The sequence below is a fragment of the Micropterus dolomieu genome, linkage group LG16 (genome assembly GCF_021292245.1).
Source record: "Micropterus dolomieu isolate WLL.071019.BEF.003 ecotype Adirondacks linkage group LG16, ASM2129224v1, whole genome shotgun sequence".
Classification (NCBI taxonomy): domain Eukaryota; kingdom Metazoa; phylum Chordata; class Actinopteri; order Centrarchiformes; family Centrarchidae; genus Micropterus; species Micropterus dolomieu.
Genome location: NC_060165.1, coordinates 13494461 through 13515325, shown reverse-complemented (window position 1 = coordinate 13515325; position 20865 = coordinate 13494461). Strand labels below are relative to the sequence as shown.

Sequence of the window (20865 nt, the reverse complement as noted above, 5' to 3'; positions counted from 1 at the left end):
CTGAGTGGGCGACGCTTTCAAACTGCTCACGGTCATTACACACACACACACACACACACACACACACACACACACACACACGCACACACACACACACACACACACACACACACACACACACACACACACACATCATGAGCACTGCCTCTAACATTATGTGTGCATGCGTTTGTCTATCCAAGTGTGTTTGTATGTGTTGCTTTCACAGTGTGTGTCTGTTTGTTGGGGGGGGCGCAGAATAAGCGAGGGATGAGACGGAGGAGTAATAACTGAGAGATGGTTAATATTGAACGACAGATGAGCAGTGGCCTCAGGGAGGGATGACTAGCGAATGGAAAAATTGTCACCATATTCACAAACGGACTTTCTCTCTTTTTCCTCTAAATATGGATAGGGATTATGTAGACTGCTCATTAGACAACAATGTCTTTTTTGTCGTCATGAATTCATGTTTTTATATTTTAGTTCAAGCGTGTTTCTGCTTCCAAAGATACAGTAATGTATCAGTTATATTAAATTCCAAATACAATTTTCTAGACGAAGCCATTCGATTTGTGAGAAGCCCATTTTAGTCCTTCTACTGAGGTGAATTTGTTACCCAGTGTAGAAAAGTCATAATCAGGTCATGTCGAGCAACCTCCATACTACTGAAAACTGGATCTCAGTTCAGTCATGAAACTTTGCTTTAAGCAGGGCTGTAATGCTGTAATGCAACCTAAGGTGCTTGTCTGTAAGGGGACACAAGCAAATAAGAAATGGAACCATTGCTGTAATGGACTGACTGCAGGCCAATGGTGGTTGCAGCTTCTTTGTGAGACTCATTTCAGGTTCTTCCACTAGGTTTTTGCTCATGAAGCAACCCAGAAGTGTGTTGCTTTAAAGTTTGTAGAGTAAAATAAAAGAGAGCGCAGTAGAGCTGAATAGTGGCGTTTTATTGCAGTCATGTGGATCATTTGATGCTTCTGGGTACTTTTGTTTCTGATATAAACTGACAACAGAGTCACAGGTGGCCACCAGCTCTAATCAGTCGGGCAAAAAAAACAGGATGCTGATAGAGGCTCTTATAAGCAGGTTCTTGGGGGACCTTGTTGTATTTTCTATTAGCATTTATTCATTTCAGACCAGAGTGACCACTAATGTTGTAATTTGCCAGTGATAGATTGCTGAAGAGAATGTCGTTTGTCGTTGTTTTATTTACAGCAGAGCGCAGAAGCCTAAATCTGACCTAAGCAATGTCATTTCCCCTTTTCAAGGAGGCTGTTGGAGTGCATGTAAACTCTGGTTTTTGAATAACCTGGTTCCTTAAGTGCATGTATTTACAGTCATGGTGGTTAATAGAGATCCTATTTACAGTCATCGTGAAATTTGAGGAGTTGACAGACTCTCTCGTGCTCATAAAGTACACAGAAATGTAATTTCAGTCCGCTTTGCTCTGGTGTGTATACATAAATGCAATTCTGTCTTATTCATAAAATAAATAACAAATAACATGTTTTGATTTATTAAACATAACTGGGATCAAGATAATTTCCCATCTTGCACTTGTTTTCAGTAAGCTTGATGAATTTATCTTTCCCTCCCTTTGACAATTGAAGGAAATATTTGTCTTCTTAATTTGTGTCTTTTTCACATTTATACAGTTTAGATTTGTTTCTCTGTCTTGCTGTTTTATCATTGGAATCTGAAAAAGTGTAAGTACCTTATTTTTAATATAAGATTTAAATTTCTTTACATGTTTTGTTTTACGTGTTGCATGACTTGTTTGTTTTTGTGATCCGACTCACAGTGGAAAACGTGACTATGTCAAGAGTGTGTACAGTACATGTTTGTCTGTTTGCGTTTCTGTCTCTGTTCTGAGCGCTCCCCTTTGTAATCAGGAAGTGTCTGACAGGGTCAAAGGTGAAGGAGCCAAACACCACTCAGCAGAAACTGAGAAGAAAAACAAAAACTTTCGTTTTTCTCTCTATCGTTCTCCTTTTTTCATCCCTCCTTCTGCGTCTGCTGGACACAATTAACACTCTGTTTTCTCGAACGTCTCTCGCTGCCGTCTCCTTATCTCACTCTGTTTTCGTTTCTTTCTGCCTCCTTCCTTTTTAGAACTCACTCCCTCTTTTCCTTCTTTCTCTCTTGTGGTCTGGCGTTTCTCCGCTCTACATTCCAGCTGTGTGTGTGTTTGGGGGGAATTTGAAAGAAGCTTGTGTGTGGGTGTGTGTGAGAGAGAGAGATTCTGAATTCTTTATATGTAACCCTTCGAAGTTGTGTGTATGTGTTCATACTGTGCTTGCTTGACTTTGTTACTGTGAGCAACGCACATTCATTTCTGCAACTCTGACATACTTTTGGATGCTGGAAGTGAAGGGGTGTGTGTGACACTGTGTGTATGTGTGTACTTTCCTGATTACAGTATATAATTATACATATAGGGCATGCATGTGCATTTCTTTAATGCCTAAATAGCACATGAAATATACAATATCCTATACATATTACTGTAATGAACACATTTTCCTGTGTACATACTGATTATAATAATAACTATGGCTGCAACCAATGATTAATTTCATTGTTTCATTGATCTACTTATTGTTTACTGTTAATCGATTCATTGCTCACAAGGCAATGGCGAAATCATTTATATAACACTAGTCATACATGAGGCATTTGAGGTTTCAGACTTCAGAAGGAACTGGAAACAAACTTTAAAAGGTTGAATAAAAGAAATTGTACAGGACTGTGCAAATGGTTTAGGCAGGCGTGGAAAAATGCAGTAAAGTAAGAATGTTTTCAAAAATAGACATGTTCAAACATTTATTAGTTATCAGTTAACAAAATACGAAGTGAGTGAACAAAGAAAATTCTAAATCAAATCAATATTTGGTGTCACAATCCTTCAAAACAGCATCAGCTCTTCTAGGTACACTTGCACAAAGTCAGGGATTTTGTAGGCATATCTACAGGTGTATAATTAAACAGTTATACCAAACAGTAGCTAATAATCACCAATTTAATATGTAGATTGAAACACAATCATTAACTGAAACATACACAGCTGTGTAAGAGGAAGACAACTGGGTGAAGCTAACAAGGTGAGGTTACCGAAGACAGTTTACTGTCAAAAGTCATACACCCTGGCAAGACTGAGCACAGCAACAAGACACAAGGTAGTTATACTGCATCAGCAAGGTCTCTCCCAGGCAGAAGTTTCAAGGCAGAAAGTGGTTTCCAGATGTGCTGTCTGAGGTCTTTTAAATGCATACTAAGATTTACTGCAGCAGATGAAAGACACATTATGTTAATTTACTGAATAAATATAATTTATTCTGCAGCATGACAATGACCCCAAACATACAGCAAAAGTAATTAAGAACTATCTTCAGCGTAAAAGAAGAACTAGAAGTCTAGGAATAGTAGATCCCTTATCTCAAAATCATCGTACGTCTGGGATTACATGAAGGGAGGGAAGCAACTGAGGCTGCCTAAATACACAGAAGGACTGTGGGTAGTTCTCCAAGATGTTTGGCACAACCTACCTGCAGAGTTATGTGCAAGTTTACCTAGAAGAATTGATGCTGATTGGAAGGCAAAGGGTGGTCACACCAAATGTTGATTTGATTGAGAATTTTTCTGTTCACTAGCTTTGAATTTTGTTAATTGATAAATATAATCTATTAACATTATTACGGCAGTATGTGTTTCCCTATGCTGTGTCCATGTTCTTTTCTGTCCTCCAGTTCTGCTCTGGGAGTGCTCCAACTAATTACTGAACAAGGTCCACCTGGCCTTGGAAGGCGGGCTTTAAAAGCTCCTGCGCAAGCATCAGAAGAGAGGCTTCTTGATTTGGGACTGCTGGTCTTGCTGCATCTCAGCTGGGACATTTTTGTGTTATGTTCTTGTGTTTTTGGTGTTCTTAATTTATCGTCTTGTTATGTTAATAAATTCCCTTAATTTGGTTGTTTTAAAGGTGTTTATATGTGTTAAGTTTGGGTCAGTGTTGGGGTGTTGTTCGCCCCATGTTGCCAAAGGGTGGGGCGTAACAACATGTTTATTTTTGAAAGCATTCTCACTTCCACACCTGTTTCCACATAGTACTGTATGTAAGTGTGCGTAATGTATACACATTTTGAGGCAATCCTGATACAAAACAAAATTAAAGCGGTAAATAAAAAAGTAAATTGCCCAAGTTTCTAAAGGCCAACAGCCAAAAAAAACAAAAGGATTAAGTTTACAGTGAGATGACAGAAAAGATGCAAATTTTCACAATGGGGAAAGCAGAACAATAATTTTACTCATTTGGCAGACGCTTTTATCCAAAGCGACTTACATTTGTGGAACAACATACAATCATCAACAAATCATCAATACAGCACGAGATCTACAACTGACAATGCATACTAGTAAGAGCAGCAATAAATACTAGTAAGAGCTAATAGCATGTATGGCATCAATCGGGTAAATACTTAGGGAAAGAAGTTAGAGTAAAAAAGTGCAGTCAATACAAGAGAATTGTAAGGGGATAGAAGAAGAAGAAGAAGAAGAAGAAGAGCACAGGAAGTGCATGTTAGATGTTAGAGGTGTTATAAGAGATATTTAGAGATGAGATTTCAAGAGCTTGTTGAAGATAGAGACGGACACCCCTGCTCTGATGGTATATCGTAGCTCGTTCTACCATCACGGTGACACAGATCAGAACAGCCGGGATTGCAAATGCTTTGTGTATAGGGATGGCAGAGCCAGGTGGCGTTCATTGGAGGAGAGCAGTGACCGAGAAGGACCCATAAATGTTTTTGTTTTTGTTTTGATAAAGTTCTTCAAACAAATAATTATGGTTTTTTCATGCTTCTGGTTATTGACAAATAAATCAACTTTGTATATGTGCATTATTTAAAAACAGTTGAGATTTTGTGCTAATTCTTGCATGTTTTAGTTGAGCCTGTGTTTGCATGTCTGAGGGAGGAATCATAGTTGGCTTGGAGACAGAGCCTGTATCTGCCTGTCTTCAGGGAAGTCCTATAAATGTCAGAGTCTGCCGTCAACACGTGTGTGTGTGTGTGTGTGTGTGTGTGTGTGTGTGTGTGTGTGTGTGTGTGTGTGTGTGTATTGTATGAGCCAGCAGACCAACCCGCTCACCAACACAGACAATAAGCGGAGAAAAGGATAAAATATAATTTAAAATTGTTAATCGTATTTTATTCACGACATTTGTAGAAATATAGAAATAACCACGACTGGACAAGACACTGGCTGTCATGCAATATAAAGAAGAGCTATCGTAAAAGACAGTTGCTTTGATATTATCTCATTACCTGTCATCCAGTTCTCATCTGTCTCTTTCTTTTTTCCTTTAATCTTGTTCTTTCTCCCGTCAATGTTGATTAACGATAGCTGCAAGGGAGCGATAGCATCTCTGCACTTATTTTTTTCTTTTCACTTTCTTTTTCTTCTTTAATCTACTGTTTACTTATACTCTAATTTGTGCACTTTCTCTTATAGCACTTTACTACCTGCATTATTTTTTATCTCTGGAAATACACCATGACTCATGTTGTGATGACCTGGATGTTGTTCAGGTTATGTGTGACGCATTTTTAAAAAAGCTTGGGGACATCATTGTGACAGCACACACACACACACACACACACACACACGCTCGGTTTAAACTCTTCCTTTTTCTGACTCAGGGATAGTCATGTCACATTGTCCTCATCCTTGATTGTAGTGGTATTAACCTGCCAACCAACTTTTATAACCCGCTCACCCACTTAAGATGACAGAAACATGCTGTCTTATGTGATATAATCCCTCAGGCAGGCTCTGGGATGCTCTCCCAGGCGGACATTGCCAGGACCCCTCAACCAGGAGGTGGAAAAATGTTTTCCTGCAGCCGATGCCCCCAAGTGACGTCTAAGTGAACAATATCTTTTTACCATCAAATTACCACAAACCACTTGACATGCATTAAACTGACGGCCTTTAGGCCCCAGGCGCCTGTTTTTTTTTGGCAATTTCGGATCCATAACCTAGTCTTCATATGGTCATAGGTTTGGAAATCCCAAAATCTCAGTTTCAGTAAAGGTTAAGTCAATAGTACTGATTAACAACCATGTCAGCCCTCTGCAAATGTTTTATAGTCCTGCTGTGCAACAGAAGAGTCTTACTTTGTACTCTCACAATCTCTTCAGCAGCTTCACCTCACGCACCTGTTAATCTCTTACTCCTATTTGTAACTCTAAATTGAACTTCTTTCTCTCCTTGCAGCATCTTCAATGCAACATCCAGGCTTTACAAGACGAGCTCAGAATCCAGCGAGATCTAAACCAGCTCTTCCAGTCCGACTACTCAGAGTCCGGTCACCTCGGAAACCAGGGCATCCCCCCTCAGGAAATGACAGAGGAGAACTTCTTGCGTCTCCACGGCGAGTACGAGCGTCAGGTCAAAGAGCTCTTCCTACTAAGGAAGACTGTGGAAGAAATGGAGCTGAGGATAGACACACAGAAACACACACTAACCGCCAGGTAAAGATAAAATGAAATTCACTAAGATACGTCATTTTGGGGATCTGTTGCTGCCATTTTGGGCTGCCAATGTGTGAAATGGAACTTTAAATCAATTTTTCTTCTCTAACAGGGATGAATCCATAAAGAAGTTACTGGAAATGTTGCAGAGTAAAGGCCTGTCGTCACGGGCAACCGAGGAGGACCATGAACGAACGAGGCGACTGGCCGATGCTGAGATGACGATCCACCAACTGGAGGGCCTACTGGAGCAAAAAGACAAGGAGATGCTACAACTCAGAGAGGTATTTGTGTGTGGGTGTGTGTGTGTGTGTGTGTGTGTGTGTGTGTGTGCACAGGTGTGTGGGTGTGACTGGCGAAGAAGAAACAACGTGCATTCAAGCATTCCCGTGTGAGCGGGTATATGTCTTTTTGTATATCCAGATGTGAGTGTGCGCAAATCAAACCATGTAATATCCAGGCAAGGCCCTTGGCTGCTTCCACTCTTGGCTCATAATCCAGTGTTAATGCAACACAGAAACATCAGCGCACACGAACACAGGAATGCACTATTCATCCTATTTTTTCTACTCTCTCTTGCTCGCTATGTCTCTTTTCTAACATCTCTCTCAGCTGTTTTAACTTTCCGTTCATCATTGTGTTTATTGTCTCATACAACAGCTTCCTCTAGTGGTAAGATGTTGTTAATGAACAATTCTCTAACAAGGAACACACCACAACAATATGTCATTTAAAGGTTTAATGGAAATTAAGAATGTATAAATGTTTCAGGATGTATGTAAAGGGGAGGGGTGATGATGGAAGAAGGATGTTGTCTGTTAGACTAGTGTTGGAGGCCACCAGGCGGTACCTAGAAAAGGAAAGGGAGGTTGGGTCGAGCAATCTGAGACAAACGGAGCAGGAGACCAGGGATAGATGGGCTTGACAGGTAATTAGAGGTGTGGTTGAGGTGTGGCCCTGCTGCCGAACCTTAACAAGTTAACTTGATCAAATGATCAAAGGTGGACATTAACCTTTTCAGTAACAAAATGTTTATTTCGGTATACAAGATACCTGTAATGCACTTTGACAAGTGCAACGCTGCATTGAGTAACAAAAAAAGACTTTAACAGACAGGGAATGAATCAAAATGAAATGTTTATTAATCACTGATAGATCAAATACAGTACACTAACAAAAACAAAAATACACTAATGTGTTTGTCAGTGTACAGACCGACATGTTTTTTTACCTCTTGATGGTAAAGGACAAAGGATTTTAAGGACAAATACAGTATAATATTATATGTCTGAAAATAATAATTATCATAAACAGTTGACAACTTGTTTTGTTACAAGCCACCAGGTTGACAAGTGTTTCAGTTACACACTGAAAGATAACCTACACAAGCAAATGATGCATCATTAAATGTATCATAGGCAGCAAATGACTGAGAAAGTGACTTGGGAAGCAAAATGAAAGGGTTTAAAGGATAATGAGGAGATACAGTCTCTTCAAACTATTATATTTTCTGGCCAGTGTTGCTTTATATTGCATCAGTGTGCTGGACAGGGTTTCTGTTTTTGACAGTTTTTGACAACAGTCATTGGTAATTGCACAACAGAAAACTCCTCAGGGAAACCGGAATAAGGTTACGCAATATCTGGAAGATAGTTAAATAGTAGATAGTTAAAGTGACAATTGCATTTGTCTTGCAGACTTCCCGCTGCACCGCTGACACTTCTTTTTTGGACATTGTTCATTTCACTAATTAACAGAGCAGCCCTGGCAACTTCCTACAGCTGACTGTAAGAGAAATATTTCCCTATTGGGGATGGAGCTGAGGAAGACTATAAGGATTTGAATTTAAGCTACTGAGTACCTAATTGTGCATAATCACTTGACTTTAAGCGCTGAAAATTGGATGACATTTAAACACCATCAAATTTATAGCAATGGAATATTTTATTTTACTATTATTAAAATGATCAAGTGCAGTAACACTCACAAAACAGCTGTTATTAAAGAGTAGCTACAGATAATGCTCTAACAAGGGCCTTTTGGAGGAGATTAAAGAGGCCTGTCGATATTTGCTTGGTCACAGATCTGACCTGATGAAAATGGGTATAACAGTGTCAATTAATCAGCAACTGCTATAGAAATGTGCCAGTAGTTATTGTCTTGTAAAAGTACAAGTCAGGTCTAAAACGTTTGCTCGTTGGTTGAAGGTTGGGTAACTGGAGAAGGCCAACAACGTGACAAATACCATAATATAGAGGGAACAACGACACTGCAAGTAATGTCACTAAAGTTAGCTAAGTTGTGGCTTAACAGTCGCAGCTGTGAAGCTAGCATGCAGAGAGGACATGACGGTTTCCCAGAGCCAGCATACCAGCTCTAGAAAGCGCTACTTACACCTCTCCTGCTTCTATAGCTAACATCACAACAGCAGTATATCTTGGCAAAGTAGAACGTGAGCTGAATGTCCGTGGGCAAGCCATTTAACGTTACCTGACACACAAATCATGACTGGAACGACTGGAAAAATGTTGTAAGGCTTGGTCTGAGGCACTTTGTTTCCCATTTACTGAGCCAGGGCTGAGTACAAACACCTGATTATTATATATTTTACAAATACAAATTCTTTTTTATTTTTAAGATGTAATTGTTACAGCTTTGCTTCCATGCTTGTGCAATGGCTGCATCAAATTTACCAGAAACACTCCCCAGGAAGTGATTACCAAACAAAAAATATTTTTTAAGGGAATATCTGAATGTGTGTGTGAGTATGTGTGTATGTGTGTGGGAGGGGTGGGGGGTGGGTCCTGAACATAACATAGCATTCATGTGTGCGCCTTAAGCCATGGCACCCTACTATCCCTTTTACATATGTGTGTTGTTGTGCTTCCTGGCTCATGCATTAGCTGTCTTTGTTAGCCTCTGAGTGTGTTTCCTCCAAAGAAAAGCAGTGGTGCGTACACTGCTGCGTCCTCCCCTCTGCTTTCATTCCCTCCCTCTCTAGTACTCTTTTCTCCTTGTCCTTTTTGTGCCTTTTTGTGCCTTTACATACCGCTACACTCCCCCTTTGCTCTCACTTCATTTGACTAGTGAGATGTGATGTGGTAACAACAGCAAGACAGATAGGATTATGTTTCATGTAACTCAGTAAATTAGGGTAGTTAAAATTTAGATTTTTTTTTAGAATTTAGGGGATTTTTTGTGAAAAGAAATTTAGTGTAGATCTACCAAATTCTTGCAGGATTTTCAGTATGCTGCTGAAGGAGATTTACACTGGTATCCCATGAGACTGGATTTCTTCATTTGAAACGAATTTGTGATCTAATATGGATTTTTAAAGATTCTTAATCATTTTACATTTTATTTGAACCTAGAATTAGCATCATTTCAGGCTGTCAGATTCGATCCTTCGTTCAGATTTGAGGCTGAAACGGTGTCAGCGTAGTTAGTGGCGTTCCTCACAGTTTTGGAGGATGTGGGATGGACGGATCGACCCAAGGAGGCTAAAAGCCAGCGCCTTCACGAGAGGGAAACAACTCATTCCCTCCTCCCCCTCCATGCCCGTCTCTCCCTCTTTTCCTGTTTCTCCTTCCATCCCTATTCCACCTCCTTTCCACGTTTCTCCCCCCTTCCAACCCTCTCTTCCTTTCTCCCCCTCATGGCATTCCCCACTGTGTTCCTCTCCATCCTTCCCTGCACCTTCCCCTCGTTCCCATCGCCACTCCATCCATCCCATTGCCCTCCCCTCCTCCTGTCCTCCCCATTATCCCTCTTTCGACGCCACCTCCTCGGTCCATCCTTCCCTCCAGCGCTCGCCATCCTTCCCTGCTCCCGCTCCACGGCCTACACCCACCATTCAGCCCCCCCGCCATCCCTTTCCGTCAGTTGTTGTCGCCTCCTGTCCTGGCCCACGACCTTCTCCCTGCTCACACCATCTCTCGCTCCATCCCTCTGTGTCTTTCTCACTGCCGTCTGCTGACCACCGCGGTGTCTGTGTCTCTCAGGAGCTACACAGGAGATACGAAGCAGCTCCAGAATCGACCAAGACCAAGGCTTTGCAGACAGTCATCGAAATGAAGGTAAACATGTGTTTGATATCAGGTATCAGCTTCAGATATCCAGGATCAGTCTGGCTGTATTTATTAGCAACCAATGTAATCATACTGATGATTTTTTTCAATGTTATGAATCATGATAAATAAAGTTAACACTATGAAGCTGTTACCAAGTCTGAGTTTTTGCAGGATAATTCAGAAAGATTGTCAAACTGAATTAATTAGTTTCAACCATCAGAGAATCCGCTTTTTATTTTAATTACATGATGAGGATATCAGTAGAGTTAGTATTGGCCAACACAGAGTGGACAGTAGAAGTTACCTTTGCAACATGTCAAATTTCCCTGACTAAGTATTGAGCACACAAAGGTGAAATTTTTGGAAATTGAAACACTAAACCACATCGAAACAACTATCAAACCTCCTACCGTAGCTCAAATTGCTCCCTTTGGTGGAGGTACATTCGCAGTTTGTCACATATTTTCAAAAACTGCAATATTAAAAGTATTAACAGGAAATAAGTGCCTCTTAAATGTGTCCAATGTAAATGTCAGATAGGACAGATCTGACAAATTAAAGGGGTCCATAATGCAGTCATGTTCACATCAGGACTGGTATTGTTCATTTTTACATTCCTCATATTCATATTTATACTGCATCTCCAAACCATCTACTTTGAATATTGCTAATACTGAAGATCAAGGCTGTAAATTCTGTCAGTAGGTCAGTATTAGCCTTACCTGCCTTCAACATCATATATGTTACATTCCTTAATTCTTCAGTCTGTTACTTTTCAGATGGACTTTCCTGCTGTGCTCATCTGTCAGAAAAACCAATGGAATATATTTCAGTTTTTTTAATCATATTTATGGCCCAGGTACAGTAAACCACACCCGGTCTTTCTTCTTAACATGAGCATGTTGATGTCCTGCCAGGATGCGAAGATCAGCTCACTGGAGCGCGGCATGAGAGAGCTAGAGGAGGAGGTGAACATGCTCAAGTCCAATGGTGCTCTGAGCAGCGAGGAGCGGGAGGAGGAGATCAAACAGATGGAGGTCTACCGATCCCACTCCAAGTTCATGAAGAACAAGGTGACAGATTCACACATGCACACACCCTATCTACCTGTCTCACCATTTTTATTTTCCGTGTTTTGAAAGATTATGATTACAGGATTTTGCTGGCTGGGAAATAACTCGACTTCTTTACACTTGACGGATACAACTTAAGTGTCAAGAACAAAAAGGGTTACTGTGGGAGCCACGCTCATTAAAGCGAACCAGTACTTCTGTCATGTGGGGAGATGAGACAGTTAGGGAATTCAGTAGATTTTCTTTTCTCTGTTTGCTTCTTTTGCTTGTTTGAGTCAAAATGTGTTTGTTTTTGTTTCCAGTGGTTTTTGTGGAAGGAAGCAATTCACACCTTTTTTTTTTACTGTAGCTTTTCTTTCTTTTATTTCACGTTTGTCAGCGTGCATTCTTAGATGTTTATAGTAATACACCAAATTATATCATCAGGAATTGGCGGCTTACATGTATTTAGGACCTGGGGCAGTCCTTAATCAACAGCTTTAACATCCACAATCCTCCATGTGATTTGTTAGCCCTGATAAACTGTGAACCAAGATCGCTACTAATTAGTTCTCATGTAATGATCAAAATGAATTCTTCAATGGCCAAGCCGCATTAAAACAAATTTTGGTCTGTTTATAAGTGCATAAGGAAGCGATAGAAACTGCTGAGAGAAGTGTATTCTGATTTAAACTACAGTGTCTTGTAATAGATTTTGAGTAGTTTATGTCATTTTTAATAAAGTTATGTGTTTAATTACCAGAAAATGAAGATATTTTACTAAAAAAACTTTTTCCTTTTTATTTTTTATATTTATGTATGGTCGTTTATGTGAGAAGCCATAACTCTTTGGTCTTGCAAGCCTTAGACAATCAAGTCCAAAGAGAGTGCAATTTATTTTAAAATACCCTTTTTACCTTTTTACAGGCATATATCAATTAACACATTGTATGATGTATGACACGTTTTAAAGTGGGCCTCCCCTCAGGCAAAGTGTGGGAAAATGGATACCTGTGGGATCATTATTATGTTATATGATCAGATAGTCTAATATTGCTCTTTGACACAACTTCAGACTACACCAAATACACAAAAACAAAGTCGTTCCTAAGGCATTTATTAGTTTCTGACTGATAAAGAGGGAAAAACTTCCCCTTAACTATGGTATCTCAGTTCTATGTGATGTACTTTTGATTGATTGAACTAATAATAATAATATAATAAGTAATGTAATATTTTTTCACTAAGCCTTCCCTGAAACTGTTTGCCACCCCCCTGGAGAGGCCCGCCTCCCACTTTGAAAACCTCTGATGTGTGAGAACCTAAAGTGTGTTAGGTTTTCATAAGTCAATCGTCTCATGGTCTCCCATGTCATAAAGTTTGACACACATTAAAACTGCACTACTCACTAGCATGCACTCATACTAGTGCATGATGGTAGTAGTGATGCAGGGTAGGATCTACAGTAGGTGGTTTTCATGTATTATTTCAGCATGTGAGGTGTTTAGATGTGCCATATGCTATGGCAAACAAAAACACTCTGGTTACTCTCACTTGCCGTGGCACACATTTTATGCAGCGCTGTCACATGACAATAAGCTGAGCCTCGACAGGAGTAGGTTTATTTTGCCTGACTAATTTGGTGTGCGACTGTGGCAAGCAGCTGATTCGTTGTGGTCATGGTGACGCCCCTCCTCTCCTGCCAGGTTGAGCAGCTGAAGGAAGAGCTAACTCACAGCCAATCAGAGAAGGAGGAGCTAAGGCAACGAGCCAATGAGCTTCAGCAGGAGTTGTCTGCAGTAAGACACCTCTTACTGCTCTTTCTTTCTTTCTTAGTTTCTTTCTTTGGTGATCTCTCGCCCTCTGTCTCACAGATTGACTAATGGCTTCTGCTTGAGTAGAATCCAAGTAGTGTGACTGTGTGTTCAGACAGCAGTAAGCAACTATAACTCTCAGATGCTGTTCACTCTAAACAGCTGACACAAAATACTATTTGATTTGAGAGTGGGAGAGCAACATGCTAAATCTATCCATACACTACATTTTATCATCGTGTCACAAGCTATCGTCACTTCATTTTCATTTGGTCAATCAAATAGGCCATATTAGCCCACATTGATCAACACCATGTCTCAGTACAGTGGACAGAGCAGGCAATAGTAGACATTAGTCTGAAATGAATGTAGTAAATGGGCAACAGAGAGCAGTACTTGAAATCGACCTTTATGCTTTAAATTAAGGTGTTAAACTGTGGTTAAGTAATGTGACTTTCTCTAAATCCTAGTCTTCCATAGATGTATTTGTCAGTTGGGGAAGTTTCCTAGGGGACATTATTTTATGTTTATTGTGCTGTGATATTTTGTTCATATGAACAGGTTCTGTCAATGATCAATGGCTGTTGACAGTAATAGTTGTTTCTAGCAGTCTGAACTGTGCAATTACAACCTGGGCCTTCAAGCTGACAATCCAGCTGCACTGTGCTACAGTATGCGTATCTCCAACCCTCTTCCTCTTTCTCCTTGCATGCTTCTCTCAAACTAGTGGCTTGGGTTATCTTGCTGAGGTTTTTATATTGTATGATAGATTTTCCTGTGTGTGGTTAGGGTCCATTCTTGTTATTTGTCATGGTAAATTATATCCCAAAATATACTCCCAATCACCTCATTGAGATGCCATAGGAACTTTTAAAGGTGTCACTTGTAGAGATGAAGCTGTTTCTAATAATATTTTTGGGACAGCTGAAAGAATCGACCCTGACCCTCTCATACAGTACTAATTACTAACAAGTAGTTTAGAAGTACAGTATAGGTTTTAATAGGGGTGTAGTACTACACTGTATGTGTGTCTAACTGGTGTTTGCTTTTCAGGAGAAAAATTAGGAAGGATGCTAGTTTTTTCTTTTTCGTTAAAAAAGTCTTAAATGTGTCTAGATCATACTTGATTGAACTCACAGTTTCCTGCATAAACTGATACAGTAGCCCTTGTAGAAGGCCACGCACAAGTATTACTCCAGTACAGCTAGTACATGCTAGCATGTAATCCTCTCTAGTACACACTCTAACTGAGTCTTTCTTCTTTCTATCTCCCCCTCTCTTTTCACGTCACGTGTGTGTGTTGCTCAGATGGAACAGGCAAAGCAGGACCTGAGTCGTAAGGACAGCGAGCTGTTGGCTTTCAGGACCAAACTGGAAACTCTGAACAATCAGTTTTCTGACAGTAAGCAACACGTGGACGTACTCAAGGAGTCACTTACTGCCAAGGAACAGCGAGCCGCTATACTGCAGACTGAGGTACAGCTACTCTTATACTAGTACTTTTTGCTGTATATACTGGTACGAGTAATTATCACAAAAAAGTGATCTTTGGTGTGTAAATATTTATTTCCACTGACTTTTAATCGTGTGTGTGTGTTCGCACAGGTGGATGCGCTGCGTCTGCGTCTCGAGGAAAAGGAGTCTCTCCTCTCTAAAAAGAGTCAGCAGATATCAGAGTTGACAGAGGAGAAAAGTACTCAGCATGGAGAGATCAGCGACCTCAAAGACATGCTGGATGTCAAGGAACGCAAAGTCAACGTGCTGCAGAAGAAGGTAATAAAACACCAAATACTTCTTTGATTTCCAAATCAGACTGGATGTCAATGCAGGTTAAGAAAATATATTAAATTGATCGGGTAAATTCAAATTTATGTGATTCTGCTAAATGTGGCGCTTAACAGACATGGATATGTTTCAGTAGATTAATTTCACCTGGAAAGACATGGAGGACACACGTCAATTGAATAGGCTAAAGGTTAAATCAGCCTGAATAGAAATAGTGATCACAAGAGGTGAAAACAGCTTTTATTTAGATGAACGTGTTGTTTGTATAATGGATGACAGACATAGAGACGCACACCATTCACTTTCATTCTGCACATCACAACAAGATATGATGTTGTCATGTAATTTTACAACCACTAGATGGCGCTGTAAGACAGTATGTCGTTTGGGAGCTGAACCAGACAGAAGCACAAATAGACAGACTGGTGAGCAGGCAGACAGGACACACAGACAGGCAGGGATACAGGTGTTTACCGCAGTTTTTTGCAGACATTTCATTGTGTTTTTGTGTGTGTGCATCTCTGCGGTAATGCTGTCAGTTAGATGGACAGGCAGGAAGGAGTGACCCCCTGACTTTGCTGTCTGGCATACACACAGATAGACATACACACACACACACACACACACACTGGCATTGGATGGATGGGGGGATGAAGGTTGGGGGTTCAGACAATTGTTTATACAGTAACATCTAACAAATTACATGTAATAATAAGCACCAAAAAAAACCCAAAACCAGTCTACAGTTGTATTCTCACATTACCAGCCCTTTTGCCTCTCTAGCCATAAAAATTCATCCTCTTCCCCTTTTTCTCCCTGTCCCTCCAGTTGTCACTTGTAGAACAAGTGGAGAGTGTGAGCAGATAATTGATAGAGACAATCAAGCAGACAGACATAAAGCAGGACAGGGAGGGGGAGGAGAGAGACAGAGTGTGTTTGAAATCAGATGCATACTAATGAGTTCCTCCTGTTCAATAAATGATGACCTCTGCCGTCTTCAAACAGAATCCAGTCCAGTGTCTGAGAGGGAGACAGAGATGCTGCTGACTCCTTGTTTATCTAATCTGCACTTGTGATTTCCTCATTTCTTCTCTTTTTTGCATGTGGAAAAAATAAAAATACCATCTTTCTGTTTCCACTTTGTCCTCCTCCTCCTCCTTCTCCTCCACCTCCTCCGTCTCTCCCTCTTCAGTAGTGAAGGAAATTACCATATGATTAATTGTGAGGGTATTCTTCTGATCTCCCATCATCCTCGTCTCTTTGTTGTTAAATGTAATTTTCTGCTGTATGTGAGGAACATCATGACATAGATGAAGTGAAGCGTCAGCCGGTTATTGTTTTGTTAACATATTCCAGTTCATTATCATAGACGATTTTGGGAGTGAAATGGGATGAGACAGGCATTGCGTGTGTATGTGTGAGTTTGTAAATACAATATATATGTATATATATATGTGTGTGTCTGTGTGTGTGCGCGCGCTAAGCATCCAGCAGTTGTCAGTTTCAGGAAGTGCAGACGGGATCAAAGAGTCTCGCTGCCTCTCAATGTCAAGTGTGTGTGTTTTGTGTGTGTGTGTGTGTGTGTGTGTGTGTGTGTGTGAAAGAGAGAGAGGGGGATGTGTCAGTCAAGCTGTCAGGTGAACAGTTGATTAATGAGGCGCTGGAAATGTTTTACTGTATGAGCACGCACACCCACAATCTCTGTGGTACTGTAAATGTGTGTGTCTCACCTGCAGTGAAGTCAAAGGTTACATACCAATCAGATTTTTTTTGCGACGGGTTGTCAATCGCTTGATTTCCTTTCTCTCTGGCAAAGGAAAGAGACACAGAGAGAGTGGGAGACTGAAATTTTGTAATTTTTACAGCCCAAGTTCACTCCTAACATTACATAAACTTTCCATCTCACTCTTTTTTCCTCAATTTATTATTTCTGTGCTTTTCAACCTTTTGTTCCATCCATTTTTTAATGAATACCACAAAGTTGACATAACTCCTTATCTTTGTCTGTGATCTCTCTCTCTCTCTCTCTCTCTCTCTCTCTCTCTCTCTCTCTCTCTCTCTCTCTCTCACACACTCACACACACACTCACACTCACACACACACACACTCACACACACACACACACACACACACACACACATACACACTCATTATGGGCTCAGGGAAATAGTGAGTCCTTGCTGATTTTGTGTTTTAACAGAAAATTAATCTGCTACCAAATCACTGTGAAAGGGAAACAGGAGGAGGCAGAGAGAAGAGGAGAAATGGGTGGAAGTTAAAAAAGTGTGTTTTTGTAAGGGTTAAAGATAGCAAAGTTTGTATTTGACAGCCTTTTTCATAGGTTGAAAATATCCAGATAGAATCGCATTAGAACCCTTGAACAAGGAGTTTTTGACCAGAAGAACTACTTTGAAATCAGTGCGAGAGGAAAAACGAGAGAAACAGGGAATGAGGGAGGGAGAAACAATGTTACTGTAATAAGGCTTTTTTTTATATCGTCAGTAATTTTTAAATGCATTTCTTGCTGTTTTGTGTGTAGCTTTATTTGTTGTCATATAAACAGTTTTTCCCACCCATTAGTGTAATGGGTGGGAAAAGGGCAGTTTCACCTGAACAGGTTATCTATAATAAGCAAGGAGCACTTTTGCCCAAAAATAAATCAAATAATAAAAAGGCCTTCAATGATTATTGCTTTTAGAATGACACTGACAAACATTTGAATGTCCGTAATATAATCATTTTATCAGATTTGTTAAATTTTTTAATTCAGTTTAAATTATTGGCGATGATGCAATTTGATGATTTTGATGAGAAACTTCAAGTAAATAATCTCAATAATTATTATTTGTTTGATATTTGATCATTTATATTTGTCTTATCAATGAGTTATTGGTATCGGCAGATACAGTGTGCCGTGAGGAACAAGAAATTGCCGTTGCAAAAGAATTTTGGAAGAATGAAAGGAGAACATTAAATGAATTGATATAATTCAGTTAAGGTTTATAATTCACACTTGTCCATATCTCATAATATAAACTGTTGTTCAGTGTAGTTTTTAATAATTCAGATTTTTTTTGTATTAATACCCTGCAGGTTTGTATCTTTAAGTCTTAATCACATGTATGTTGTTATATTTGTTGTTGTTCATGGTGTTTCATTTTCAGCTAAAGCTGTTGTATTTGTTTTAGTACTGCAAAAATTCAGTATTGTCTGGGCTCTAGCTAAAAGCCCGAGTCCCAGTCCCAGATGCCCCAGTGTTTGAAAGCCGATGCACTTGTTATTCTTTGGTAAATAAGGGAATTAATTCATCACAAACATAAAAAACACACTGTTCATGTGTATTTCTCTCATTTTCTCTCTGTAGATAGAGAACCTCCAAGATCAGTTGAGGGATAAAGAGAAGCAGCTGGGCGGTCTGAAAGACAGAGTCAAGTCTTTACAGACAGACACGTCAAACACCGACACAGCACTGGGAACACTGGAGGAGGCTCTGGCTGAGAAGGTATACACACACACACACCTACACACAAACACAACGCTGGTCAACCTCAGGTCAACTCTCGAGCAAGGTTACATTAATAAAACCAGTATGAGCAAAACCACCGACCACCCGTGTGACGACCAAATGACTCTGGATGAATGGAACTGAACCAATAATCACATTGGCTGTTTTATTATTAAATCATTCACAGCCTGTGTTCATAAAAGATTCGGAACCATCCAACACGCAGTCACATGGCTCGGACTGGTCAGTGCCTGGGTCTAAACATTCAGGTGCTGTAGCCATAAAACAGTCTTGAGCCACCTGAGCATGGCAACTGCACCCTAAACCACCTGTTTGATGATCTGTTATTCTACAGTCAGGACTCCACCCAGATTCTGGGAAAGGACCCTGTGACACTTTTGACCACTTTTAAGTGTTTGATGAGAATATATTTTTGTACTGTAAAGCGCGGTTTGATCTCCTTCGCACGCACACACACACACACACACACACACACACACACACACACACAGGAAACAGGGCTATTAATGGTCCAGTGACTAATATTCAGGGTGTCTGCTGGATGTGTGAGTGTTGGCAGGCGGAGGTGGCCTATGACCCTTCACTCAAACGACTTTCACAAGCTTTTTATCATCCATTTCCATTGTTTTGGTGCCTTTCGATGTCTTCCCTTTTTCCCTTTCTTCCCTTCCATTTTTCTTGCTTTCTTCATTTAGTTACTCCTTGTCACACACGTGGTTTTGCTCTGTTCTGTCAAAGCAGAACCGAAATGAGTTTTGTTACCTTTAAGTGTTTTTACTATGTTTTATGCTTCAATTTTATGCAAAACATCTTGTTTGTGTTTCATGCTGTTTATAGGTAATTGTTCAGATGTTTTGTAGTTTTGTCTTTACATACAGTATAAATAACCCTATGCCATGAAATATCTGAATATTGAACATTCACAATCACCTGTTTCTACAGTATCTATATTTGTGAGGAACCTCATTGACAAAATGCGCTTACTTCTAAATAGATCAGTTTTAATCAGTTAGTCGACTGATAAAATGAATCAACAGCCTATTTAATAATCTATTAATCACGGAAGTCATCTTTTTAAGCAAGAATGCCAAATATTCTTAGGTTCTAGCCTCTCAAATGTAAGAATTTGCCCCTCTCCTCTTTTTCTATCATTAATAATTGTTATAATATATATAGACACACACACACACACACACACACACACACACACACACACACACACAGACACACACACACACACATATACAGGTGCTGGTCATATAATTAGAATATCATCAAAAAGTTGATTTATTTCAGTAATTCCATTCAAAAAGTGAAACTTGTATAATGTATACATTCATTCCACACAGACTGATATATTTCAAGTGTTCATTCCTTTTAATTTTGATGATTATAACTGACAACTTATGAAAACCCCCAAATCAGTATCTCAGAAAATTAGAATATTGTGAAAAGGTTCAATATTGAAGACACCTGGTGCCACACTCTAATCAGCTAATTAACTCAAAACACCTGCAAAGGCCTTTAAATGGTCTCTCAGTCTAGTTCTGTAGGCTACACAATCATGGGGAAGACTGCTGACTTGACAGCTGTCCAAAAGACGACCATTGACACCTTGCACAAGGAGGGCAAGACACAAAAGGTCATTGCTTAAGAGGCTGGCTGTTCACAGAGCTCTGTGTCCAAGCACATTAATGGAGAGGCTAAGGTAGGGAAGGAAAAGATGTGGTAGAAAAAAGTGTACAAGCAATAGGGATAACCGCACCCTGGAGAGGATTGTGAAACAAAACCCATTCAAAAATGTGGGGGAGATTCACAAAGAGTGGACTGCAGCTGAAGTCAGTGCTTCAAGAACCACCACGCACAGACATATGCAAGACATGGGTTTCAGCTGTTGCATTCCTTGTGTCAAGCCACTCTTGAACAAGACCGCGTCAGAAGCGTCTCGCATGGGCTAAAGACAAAAAGGACTGGACTGCTGCTGAGTGGTCCAAAGTTATGTTCTCTGATGAAAGTAAATTGTGCATTTCCTTTGGAAATCAAGGTCCCAGAGTCTGGAGGAAGAGAGGAGAGGCGCAGAATCCACGTTGCTTGAAGTCCAGTGT

General features: G+C 40.0%; 1 protein-coding gene across 3 annotated transcripts in view; it reads left to right on the top strand.

Annotated features, from left to right (window-relative positions):
* LOC123984680 (ELKS/Rab6-interacting/CAST family member 1-like) overlaps positions 1–20865 on the top strand; it is a 150338-nt gene that overhangs the window by 19719 nt on the left and 109754 nt on the right. For 2 of the 3 annotated variants that reach the window (XM_046071718.1, XM_046071719.1), the window contains 8 exons: positions 6256–6512; positions 6625–6796; positions 10514–10588; positions 11500–11655; positions 13341–13433; positions 14757–14924; positions 15054–15221; positions 18599–18736. In XM_046071718.1, coding sequence (XP_045927674.1) covers positions 6256–6512; positions 6625–6796; positions 10514–10588; positions 11500–11655; positions 13341–13433; positions 14757–14924; positions 15054–15221; positions 18599–18736 — 1227 coding nt within the window. The remainder of the gene's footprint in view (positions 1–6255; positions 6513–6624; positions 6797–10513; positions 10589–11499; positions 11656–13340; positions 13434–14756; positions 14925–15053; positions 15222–18598; positions 18737–20865) is intronic. The other variant, XM_046071720.1, reaches the window with a different exon arrangement.